The 12,500-nt window shown below is 44.6% G+C and overlaps 1 protein-coding gene across 1 annotated transcript in view; it reads left to right on the forward strand.

The window, feature by feature from the left end:
* The window catches only part of doc2d (double C2-like domains, delta), a gene marked incomplete at its 5' end in the record, with an annotated part of 27,391 nt that overhangs the window by 8,871 nt on the left and 6,020 nt on the right, over positions 1–12,500 (forward strand). The window contains 4 exons of the mRNA XM_056587221.1: positions 2,114–2,240; positions 3,690–3,746; positions 4,731–4,855; positions 10,773–10,854. Of these exons, the coding sequence (XP_056443196.1) occupies positions 2,114–2,240; positions 3,690–3,746; positions 4,731–4,855; positions 10,773–10,854 (391 nt within the window). The remainder of the gene's footprint in view (positions 1–2,113; positions 2,241–3,689; positions 3,747–4,730; positions 4,856–10,772; positions 10,855–12,500) is intronic.

Genomic DNA, 12,500 nt, shown 5'->3' on the forward strand with positions numbered 1-12,500 from the left:
TTTGCTCAAGTAAGTTTTAAATAGCTCTTTATTCCAACAGCCGTCAACGATGATATCTTTAGGGATGATAACTTTAGGGAGACTAGGTTCCACCCCCTCCGCTCTGCAGTAAACAGAAATGCATTTTTTGGTGTCCTGTTTTATCCAAACAGGAGAGAGAACTCAAAAAAGAGGCCGTACTCTGGGCTTTGACTGGAAGGAAGCAAGATTTCAGTGTTGACAGACAATGGCGATACAGCTAAAGCTACCGATTCCAGCACTCCCAGAAACGTCTTATAAAACCAAATAGGTCTAGAAGAAAGAACATTTATGGTGACGTGGCGAAGAGGGAGAGGAGTGCTCACGGCAAAACGGGAGTTAGCTAAAACGAGGGACATCTTTTACAGCACCTTTAAAATAAGTGGGACACTGTGAAGTAAAGAGTGATGAGTACAATGAGCTACAAAGAGAAAATAGCAACCAAACGCCGAAGCACAGTGCTTTATAGTGCCTGATGTGATCTGACGTTAATAGTGCAGGAGATTGCGCAGGAGTCAACCTTGATACCAGCAGCATGCTGCCTTGAGAAAATTGATGTAGCAGCGTTACAGTAGCAGAGAAACTGATCGCACGGGTGTCGGATTTCACAGCAACCTCTTTTGCGTCACCCCGACACGTATGTCAAAATAAGTCACGGCAATCATTGCGGGGCCAGCGTAAACACCGCGCTGCTGGTGGAGAGATACTCATCAGAGTGGAACTGACGCATCAAGTATCCAAATGTCAGACCAAGAGGTGAGGGGGAGGTGTGTGTGAGCGTGTGTATGTGTGCATGTGCGCTTGTGTGTTTGTGTGTGTGTGTGTGTGTGTACATGAAATAGAGTGTGAGAGAACAAGAGAGAGAGAGAACGAGAGAGATTAAAATGCTTGAATGCCTATAGGTTGCAGCAGGGCAATGCGCCCATATCTCTGTGACCTATGTAAATTAGGTTTATAATTGTCTTTGTTATATAACAGCATCAGCCACGACAGCTTGCATACATAATCAGAACTAACTAAATGCATGCATGCAAAAAACCTAATTGAAAACCTTAATAGACCTTAAGGGTCTTTCTCAGAGCAGCCATTCAGAGGGCAGCCGCTTAATGGGTCGATCCGGTTCAAGGGTCGTTCCACTGGGCATCAGAAGTCTGTTGTCCTTGTTTCAGTGTGGGTCTGAGCCATCCCCATTCACTAATATCCCGTCTGGTGGGACGCCTTAAGCCTCCTAAAGAACTGGAGAAGCAGCGAGTAAGACCTCAGGAGTGCTCTGCGAACCTCCGTCCTCCCTGAACGTCTGCTAGTGTGGTCTGCTCCTGCAGCGAGACGCCAGCTGAGAGGAGGCACAGAGTACAACCCCTTGTTACTGAGGTGGTACTACTAATGACTGAGACGACTTCGACTGCTGGTACCACTACTGCGACTACAACTCATCATCATCATCATCATCCTCCTCATCATCATCACCTTCAACCTAATCATCCCCTTCATGCTCATAACAAAACAATAATCAAAGGAATAATTTATACTGTTTATATATTACCACATTAATTACAATGAAATGTTTAAATGTTTAAGTCGTTAAAATCGACTGCATGTCGAAGGCTAAAGGAGAGCGATAAGGAAAGCGGGGGAGATTACATGTTGAGAGAGAGAGAGAGAGAGTGAAAGAGAGACACAGAGAGAGAGAGAGACAGAGAGAGAGAGAGAGAGAGAGAGAGAGAGAGAGAGAGAGAGAGGGAGAGACACTAAGATTGGCTGAGAGATGCATATCTCCATGTGTCTAGACCTTGCGTCACACCGATAAGTTCAGCAGGAGTGACTGGGAGCCCATCGTTAACGACTCACCTCTGACACTTTTCTCTGCATGTGTGTGTGTGTGTGTGTGTGTGTGTGTGTGTGTGTGTGTGTGTGTGTGTGTGTGTGTGTGTGTGTGTGTGTGTGTGTGTGTGTGTGTGTGTGTGTGTGTGTGTGTGTGTGTGCGTGTGTGTGTATGTGTGTTAATGTGCATGCATGTCTGTATGTGTGGTGGTATGTATTTGTGTGTGTGTGTGTGTGTGTGTGTGTGTGTGTGTGTGTGTGTGCGTGTGTCCAGGCTGTGTGTGTGCGACATGGACCGGCTGGGCAGGAATGAGTTCATCGGTGAGGTGCGGGTGGCCTTGAAGAAGCTGAAGGAGGGAGAGAACAAGCGCTACCACATGGGGCTGGAGAGGATCGCACAGGTGGGCGGGGGTGTGTGTGGGGGCCTGTTTCTGTTGTGTATTTGCTATTTCGATTGGTTTCTATTGGTGTGTGTGGTTCTGTTCGTGTGTGTGTCTGTGCATGTACTTGAGTGTGTGCTTGTGCATGTGCGTGTGTGCGCGTGCATGTATGTGCCTTTCTTTTTGCTCACTGTCATTTGCTATTTACATTTTTTCTGTTTGTACATGTTGTGCATGTTTGTACGCCTGTGAGTGGGTGTCTGCGTTTGTGTCTGTGTACGTGCTTTAGCGTGTGTGTTCTTTTGTGTGTGTGTGTCTGTGTGTGTGTTTGTGTGTGTGTATGTGTGTGTGCAGGTGTATTTGCTAATTGTATGGGTTTATTCTAAGTGTGCATTTGTTGTCTGTATGTGCCCTTTGTATATTTTAATTGTGGTGTTTGCCTGCATGCGTGCATGTGCTTGATTTTGTGGTCATCTTTGAGTTGGCTTGCTTGTTTACATTTGTGCTTGCTATTCATATTGGTGTTCTATCGTGTGTGCGTAAGTGTGTGTGCATCTTTCAACTGTGTATGTCTATTTATGTTTGTTTGTGTTGGTTGGTTCGGATAAATAAATGTCTGTACGTGTGTGTGTGTGTGTCTGTGCACGTCTCATTCTTTCTCTGTGTTTTTGCATTGGGTTCAGTGCATAGTGAACGTGCTTGCGTAAACAGAATATTTTCTGTTGCCTGACATTTATATTCACCTGAATGCCATGCAGCTACCAACCCACTCTCTCTTTCTCTCTCCCTCTCTCGCTCTCTCTCTCCCTCTTTCTCACCCTCTCTCACTCTCTATCGGAACATTTCTATTCAATCTATCACTTTGAACCTCCTTCAATCCTTAATAACCTTCCCCCATTATATCTCTCGACCTGTCTTTTTCCCATCTCTCTCTCTCACCCCTCTTTCTTTCTTTCTCCCTCCTTCTCACCCTCTTTCTCTTTCCGTTGGTTGTCCCTGCATCTCTCCATCCCGCTCCCTCTTTTCGCTCTCTTCCTTTCTCTCTCTCTCTATCACCCTCTTTGTTTCTCTCTCTATTTCTTTCCTACTTTCTCTCCCTTTCATAATTCTCTTGCTCTCCTCTTTCCCCCCACTCTCTCTTTTTCTATGTGTCCTTTTCCTCCCTTTCTCTATTTATCTGTCTCTCCACTATGTATCTTTCACTCTCTCTCTATTTTTCTCTCTCCCTCCTCTCTCCCTCTCTCTCTCTATTTCTCTCCCCCTATAAGCGCCCCCCTATCTCTCTTTCTCTACCAACCTCTCGCCCCCCCTTCTCTCTCACCACTTTCTCTCTCTTTATTTCTCTCCCCCTCTTCCCCCCGCCCCTCCCTTTCTCCCCATCTCCTCTCTCTCTCTCTCTCTCTCTCTCTCTCTCTCTCTCTCTCTCTCTCTCTCTCTCTCTCTCTCTCTCTCTCTCTCTCTCTCTCTCAGAATAAGGAGGGTAACAGCCAGGCTGTGGAACAGGGCGCGCCCGTAGCAGAGGAAGAGGTAATGCTAAACATTAGCTTTGCCATTAACAACACAATCAGCGCCTCTCAAAACCGGCCCTCTGACGCATCATTTAGGGAGCATTCAATCAATTTACTCATCTTCTCCGCACCACTTATGTTGCTTTTCTTTAAAAACAATTGCCCTAGTCTACACCAACTGTTTGGATTACCATTATAGACATTTTAATCAGTTACATCGGTATCTGGGGACATCTTTTCCATAAAGAGAGTGTAGGGAAATGTTGAGAGGGCAGATTTTCTCCATGAGTAAAAATGTTTACTTCGGAATCATATATGGAGCTGATCCTATGTATCGACCACATTAAATTCAGTTAAATGGTTTATTTACCGACAGTCGATTGTTACCAACAGTCATCATTCACAGGACCCATCTCAACGACAGTGCCATCTTTGGCGACACACAGGATTTCGCAATTACCTGATTGGTCGAAATTGGTGGCAGGTGCAATCAATAGCAATTAAGTATTCTCTGATTGGCTGAAATTGGTTGCATCACCTGACCGAAAACGCTTACCATATAATGTGTGGCAAGTGACACTTGGCAAATCTGAGGCCAATCTCAAACACAAATAGCAATCACTTTGTCTGTGGGTTGGGTGGGTTGGGGATGGTTGGTTATTTCCGTTGGGTACTGATGTGGTTCTTTATTATTTTTCAATGGCCTAAAACCTTAAAGACAGGACACAAAAACAAACAAACAAATACACTTACACACTTAAAAACACTTGCACCCAAAGTCCACTAAAAGTACATAAATAATTATACATTTGACAAGAAATAAATAGATAATGACCACATTAGCTCAAACAAACACGCAACCATTTTGGACTTTTTCTTAGTTCTGCCCTTGTTAAATCTTGTTATGACCATGACGCTAGGCAGCACCGGTACAGCAGCACTGTGTATTCACTAGCAGGGTTCTGCTCATGCTGATGTGTGGTTCTGGTGTTGGTTCCTGCAGCGAGGGCGTATCCTGGTGTCCCTGTGCTACAACACGGAGAAGAGCTGTCTGCTTGTGGGCGTCATACGCTGCGCCCACCTGGCAGCCATGGACTCCAACGGCTACTCCGACCCCTTCGTCAAAATGTGAGCTTGATTTCCCAGCCAAGAAGGTTGTGTGTTTGAGCCCCTGTGTCCACAGCCTACCTGTTGGTATCCTTGAGCAAGATGCTTACTGGTTGGGCTAGAGACGAATGACACAGTATGGTTAGGGTGTTTCACTTCCCAGCCCAGAAGGTTGTGGGTTTGATTCCCTGTGTCTTACAACATCTTTTGATCCCTTTTATCCGTCCATCATCCGGGTGTGTGCGTTCATGTTATTATCTCTGTTTCTTAAAGCGGCACTAGAGAAAATATTCACCTGTTCAGATGCCAACAAAGTCTTGAATCTTTCATCTTGAATTGAAGTCCTCTACCTGTATGCATAATTTAACAAGATCCCTGATCCTTAAGGTCAACTCGAGGAGTCATGCTATTTGCTAAAGAGTAAGCTGCACACTTTGGCCCGTGCAGAGGACGAGAGAGAGAGAATACCAAACAGCTCATGAAATACCAAAGGAGAAAATATCGGTTCACAGGATCAAATTGAAAGGGTGCATAGTTTTAGCAATTATGACCTCAAATGCTTTTGTTTACTATGGCTAATCAAATCCCAAATTAAATTGAACATTTCAAACGTTTGCCTGCGTACATCGATCTGTGTTAGACTCAAAAAGTATTGATAAACCAACCATAAGGAGTGTGTTCCTATTTTTAATTGATTGATTACATCAAGCTATTCGCTAATGAAGCATGATTAACGATGCAGTCCCTCGTCGTTGGGTGAGCAGACGGAGGAGACAGAGGAGGAGGGAGGAATACTGACGATAGAGGTACGGCTTGGTATGAACTGGACACATCGGGTAGCCAAGCAGTGCTCATTATTAAACAACGCAGGGAATGAGTAAATGTTTCCCGGTGAACTGCAAAGTTAAGATGCAGGGACGTAATTATATTCGTCTTGACTTGAATTTATAGTAGCAGAGACGTTGAGCTACAAGACGCACATCTTAGAGAGTGGTTTCTCTTTTGCTTTTAGCTCTCTCCCTCTCTCTCTTTCCCTCTCTCTCCTCTCTCAGTGTATACTATTGTTTTATAAGAACATGGCATAGCCATAGACCATTGTATTATAAAGACAAGGAATAGATCATTGTGTAATAAGGAAAAAGTGTAGACTATATTGATTTAAGGACAAAGTGTAGACTATATTGAATTATCAGGACAAGCTGTACACCATATTGATTTATAAGGACATAGTGTAGACCATATTGATTTATAAGGACAAAGTGTAGACCATATTGTATTATGAGGACAAAGCCTGGACCATATTGTATTATAAAGACAAAGTGTAGACCATATTGATTTATAAGGACACGGTTTACTCCATTGTATTGTGAAGACAAGGTAGGGACCATCGCATTATAAAGACAAATTAAAAAAATAAAATAATAAGAAGGCACTGAAGGCCCTTGTCTTATAAGAGAGCAGGGTTGTGTGCAATGTATTCTATTATAGTTGCTTTGTGCTCCATGCACTGAACCGTCCCTTGGCTCTGACTTGTCAGAGCCCACTATTGGTTCCTGGCGTTCTGTTTTTAATTAAAATTATTTAGTTTATTATCATCTTCATCCCAAGCAGTCTTTCATCTGGCACAGTGTGTCCTAAACTAGATTTATGTTTGTTTATTTGACATTCAGCCGTCTTATTTCTTATCGTTGCCGTCACTACCTCAGTGGTTCGGAGCCCTTCCATTTGTTCTGGACCAGTTTGTGTGTGTGGTAGTGTGTATCTACTTTATCTGTTTCTTCCAGAATGTCCCCCATGTTTACTTGCCACTCTGTTCTTTAAGAGGAGAAAACTAGTGAGGAGAGCCGGCCCTGTGATTAAGCTAGCTTCACTGAAGGGCCCAGAGTATTCCAGTATTTTGAACATTAATGAAAAGCATTCGATGCACTGGCTAATGTTTAATGGGAAGCCTTTGACGCAGCGGTAATGTCTGAGCTAATGTTTGAAAATGGATCGCGTTGTTTTGAAATAAACTATGGTGAGTTATACGGTATGCACACCATTAGCTCCAAAAACACATTAGTTACCTTTTACTTAGTTAACTGTTTGGACCAATTTGCTTTCACGTGCCACTTACTTAAGTATTTCCAAATCCATTAACTTCAACATGGTTAATGTTTGAAATTTCATAGATATACTCTATCTATATATATTTATGAACTGGGTGTTTGGCTTATACCTGAAGGCAATACTTTGCTTCATTGCTTCACCCCTTTGGAGCCTAATTCTGTTATTGTGTTTGAATTTTAATAGTTCATTTAAATGATGTTTAAATGATGCATAGAGCCCCAAACCCATCATGGTTAGATTAAAAGGGAGGGGGCAAGCTATTCCATCCAGAGGTTCCAAACTAAATCAATCCCTCACCGTATAGTACCAAATAATGTCCTTCTTGAAACATTAACTGCGATAACATAGCATTCTTAATTTATTTTTCTTCTCAAACCAAATGTTGACTTTTGAGTGGAACTGCGATGGATTTATTCTCACTTTTTGAACCATGTCCTCTTCCAAAATGAGTTTGTTAGTTCCCCTCTCTGCCTCTGAGATCAGTAAAAGCATTTGTTCACACACAAGGCTCCTATCTCGCTAAACGCTCTATAACATTTTCATTTTTCCTATTCCGTCATCTTTCTTTTTACATTCATGTTTATTAGCAATGTTCTGGACAAATGACTGTGTGTTTTTAATTCATTAAAACTTAAAGAATAAATTAGCAGACATCTCATTAGCATAGTTATGAGAAATGTAAGAATTCACAGCCACACTAGCTGGCTCTGAGGTAGAGTGGAGTGAGGTTATATATTGGTTGGTCCTGCATCATGTTATTTACTCGAACTTGTTACTGTAAAGGGCTCAAGTTATTGCATTTGGTGCAATACCACTAAGGTGGAAGTATTCATTTTAAAGTAACTGCAGCACTGCCACTGCCCAAAGCTGTGGTCTGTGGTAAAGAGCCGGACCCGTCAAATGTGAAAGAACATTAATCAGCCAATCCCATGAGTAAGTGAACATGAATCAGCCAATCAGCATTGTTGTGCTCGGTTGCACCTCATCACACAGGCCCTCGTCCCCTCTCTGGCCAAATCCCGCGATTCATCTTCCTCCAAGCCCTGGGGGCATGGCGTGTTGTAGGCTGTCTCACTTTTAGATTTTTTATTTTTATGCATTTTTTTTCTGTTGTAAGGTGCCGGAAAAATGATTCACGATGTCACGTTATTTCGGTCACTCTTAGCCCCACCTTGACACCATTTTGCGAAAAATTATAAATCAATAGGGACAGGGAGGGGAAAATGGACAGCCAACACGCACACGCACACGCACACGCACACACACACACACACACACACACACACACACACACACACACACACACTCACACACATACTCACAGATACACACACACCACCTCACATGCTCACAACTCTTCAACCACAGCTTGTCACTCGTGTGAGAAAAAAAAGATGAAGGCCCTGGAGGGGGAAATGGACATTGGACAAAGACACACACACACACACGCACACACACACACAAACGCACACACACACACACACACACACACACACACACACACACACACACACACACACACACACACACACACACACACACACACACACACACACACACGTACAGACACACTAACACAGACGCAAAGACACACATAACACACATAGATACATACACACACACTTAACTGGATTGGCGTGAAAGCAATGGAGGATGGGTGGAGGAATGATAGAGGGCTGGAGGGGGTTATGGCGTGAAGGGGTGGTGGCTGGAGGGCTGATGGAGGTGGTGGAGGTGGTGGAGGGGTAGGAGGCATGCAGGAGCGATGGAGGTGGAGATGGTGTGGATGGTGAGGGGGCTGGTGGGGGAGGGGGTGAAGGGGTGGTGGGGTGGTGGTGCTCGTTGGTGGAGTGGCGGCGGTGGGTGGTGGATGAGAAGACAGCCTCGTGACGGCGGACCATCTTGACTGAGAATTTATGCTGATGAATAAACTGTGATGCCTTCAGGGAGACTTCTGTTGCCTGAGAGAGAGAGAGAGAGAGAGAGAGAGAGAGAGAGAGAGAGAGAGAGAGAGAGAGAGAGAGAGAGAGAGAGAGAGAGAGAGAGACGCAGGGAGACAGAGCGAGAGAGGCTGAGAGAGAGAGAAGAGAAGCAGAGAGCTTAGATGCGTTGCCTGACCTCTGATTATGATCTGTGATTTGTTGATGCTCTCCCACCCTTTCCCACCGTCGCTCTGTCTTATTTTCTCTCTCTCTCTCTCTCTCTCTCTCTCTCTCTCTCTCTCTCTCTCTCTCTCTCTCTCTCTCTCTCTCTCTCTCTCTCTCTCTCTCTCTCTCTCTCTCTCTCTCTCTCTTGTGCCATCTCCCCCTATCTCTTGCTACTCCCCTCTATCACTTATCGTCTCTTTTGCACTATTGCTGTCTTTCTCTATTGCCCTCACTATGCATTTCTCCCTCTGTCCCATTGTTTTCTGTCTTGCTCTCTGTTTCTATCCATCTATTTTGTATTTCTCTCTTTATAGCTCTTGGTCTCTCATGCCCTCTCTCTCTATCACGTTTGCTCGCTCTTCCTATCCATCTCTTTCGCCCTCTCTCTCTCTCTCTATATATCTCTTGCGCTCTTTCTCCCCTTTTTCTCTCTTCCTCGCTATTCGGCTCTCTCTCTCCGTCCCGCTCACAAAGTCCTTGATTATTCTGTGGACTTTCTACACAAGAATCCTTTGACTCTCCATTATCTGTTCATTTGGCAATTTGTTCATTTTTCCAGGCTTTGTTTCTTCACCCAGTCCCCACAGAGAGAGAGAGAGAGAGAGAGAGAGAGAGAGAGAGAGAGAGAGAGAGAGAGAGAGAGAGAGAGAGAGAGAGAGAGAGAGAGAGAGAGCGAGAGAGAGAGAGAGAGAGAGAGAGACTGGGTTGCACAAGTTACCATGAAAGCCAAAATTCCTTTGATCTGCTCATCAAATAATAACAACGTCTTCTTCATGTGAGGGATCCAAAGTCTTCTGGGCTCAGCGCTGCAGTAGTTAGCCCTTAGCTGTCTTATTGCAGTAACCCCTTCCCCCATCCGGGGCCGGGTGTCGCTAGTAGATACATATAAACTGAGGCATGAAATCATGTTGGAGCGTTCAGAAAGCAGTAGACAGTACCTTTTATTGATCTATCGGAGGACGGCAACTGCCTTCTCCTCCTCTTCCTCCTCCTCCTCCTCCTCCTCCTCCACCTCCCTCCCCCTCCCACCTCATGGTTATGTAATAGCTACATGATTGCTCTTCTCCTCCTCCTCCCCCTCCTCCCCCTCCTGGTTATGCAATAGCTACCTGGTGGCTCCTCTTCCTCCTCCTGGTTGTAATAGCTCCTCCTCCTCTCCTCCTCCTCCTCCTCCTGGTTGTAATAGCTCCTCCTCTCCTCCTCCTCCTCCTCCTGGTTGTAATAGCTCCTCCTCTCCTCCTCTCCTCCTCTCCTCCTCTCCTCCTCTCCTCCTCTCCTCCTCCTGGTTGTAATAGCTCCTCCTCTCCTCCTCTCCTCCTCCTGGTTGTAATTGCTCCTCCTCTCCTCCTCCTCCTCCTCCTCCTCCTGGTTGTAATTGCTCATCCTCTCCTCCTCCTCCTCCTCCTGGTTTTAATAGCTCCTCCTCTCCTCCTCTCCTCCTCTCCTCCTCTCCTCCTCTCCTCCTCTCCTCCTCCTGGTTGTAATAGGTCCTCCTCCTCCTCCTCCTCCTGGTTGTAATAGCTCCTCCTCTCCTCCTCCTCCTCCTCTCCTCTCCTCCTCCTCTCCTCCTCCTGGTTGTAATAGCTCCTCCTCCTCCTCCTCCTCCTCCTGGTTGTAATAGCTCCTCCTCCTCCTCCTCCTCCTGGTTGTAATAGCTCCTCCCTTCTTCTCCTCCCCTCCAGCGTCCTGGCTCCTGACATGGGCAAGAAGTCCAAGTACAAGACCACCGTTAAGAAGAAGACCCTGAACCCTGAGTTCAACGAGGTAGGAGAACACGCAGTACACAACCACACAAAACAATATAACACATTTTATTTTTTTTATTTATATACGTATTTTATTTATATGTGTATATATATATATGTATACATATATATGTATGTATGTGTGTGTATGTGTATGTGTGTATATATATATATTTATATATTGCTGATACTGATTTATTTATTTATTTATTCATTTTTATTTATAGAACTGTGCAACTGGAGGAGGACTGCTCCAAACAAAATGTCGTTGTCTTGTACAATGACAATAAAGATTATTCTATAACCACAAAAAAAAAAACACACAACCTTGAGTTCAACGTGGTAGGAGACCACGCAGTACATGACGATACACAATCACAAACAAAACACTACACAACACCGCACAACACGGTACAGGGCAACACACACTACACAACAACACACTACACAACACAACATCACAACACACAACATCACAACGCACACAACCCGACAACACACACTACACAACACACACCACACACACAACATGGTACACAACAACAAATAACAGCACACAGCACACAGCACACCAACACATCACCTTGCACAATACAAAAATAAGCGACACACTACACAAAAACACAACAGACTAGAAAACCACACAACATACTACACAGCAACGTAACACACCACACAACAACTCAACACACCACACAACAACAAGCACTTAACAACAATACACACCACACTCCACAACAATACAACACACTTCTCAACAACACAACAAACTACACAAGAACACACACACAGAACAGATCAACACACACTACGCAACAACGCACAAAACGGAACAGAACAACACACACTGCCCCACAATACAAAAAAATAACAAACAACAACACATCCCAGAACACCACCCAAGTACACACTCCAGCACATCACCTAACGACACCACTCCCTACGGAACACACATCAGGGAACACACAACACATATTTCACAAACCCAGAATTTTCATCCAATGACAACACAGCGGACGACCTCAGAGGCTCGCTTAGTGAATGAACTAATCGTTGTCGTTGACCTTTGAATGAAAGCGTGGCCAGTGGAGGATGGAAATCCATACACCAGAGTCGATGCACAAACATCATCCTGGGGCAAAGCTTATCCATAGGTGTTTCTAGTTTGAAGATGTAAGAGTACAGTGGCATCGCGCAGAACATTACAGTACATTAACATTGGGGTGTATGAGTACAGAATCTAGCCACCAAAGGTATATGGATTACAGAACGACAAGATGCGCGGCAGGAAACCTTAACAAACTTGTAGGAATTGCCTTGAAGGAAGCTTCAACAATGAGCAAATGGTTAAATAAATACATAATTACTTCACATTTTGTTATCGAGGGCTATCAACCTGTGCACTAAGTATTCGAAAAAGATTTTCCATGAAATCCATTGCAAACTCACTCATATCGATATCCTACTATTCCTACACGGTTGAGTGGGTGGAGCCTATTTGACCTCCTGACTACACAGCGAAGGGTTTCACCAATTAGCCCACAATAACGTGGCCGTGCCAGGCCATCACATTACGCCGACCTTGCAGCTGAATGCACCTAGAGTGTTTCAGACCTCGAGGAAGTACAAACTACACAAACAGGGAGGGTAGGGCTGGGATTCAGA

Source organism: Gadus chalcogrammus, chromosome 3 (assembly GCF_026213295.1).
Source record: "Gadus chalcogrammus isolate NIFS_2021 chromosome 3, NIFS_Gcha_1.0, whole genome shotgun sequence".
In the NCBI taxonomy this organism is placed as follows: Eukaryota; Metazoa; Chordata; class Actinopteri; order Gadiformes; family Gadidae; genus Gadus; species Gadus chalcogrammus.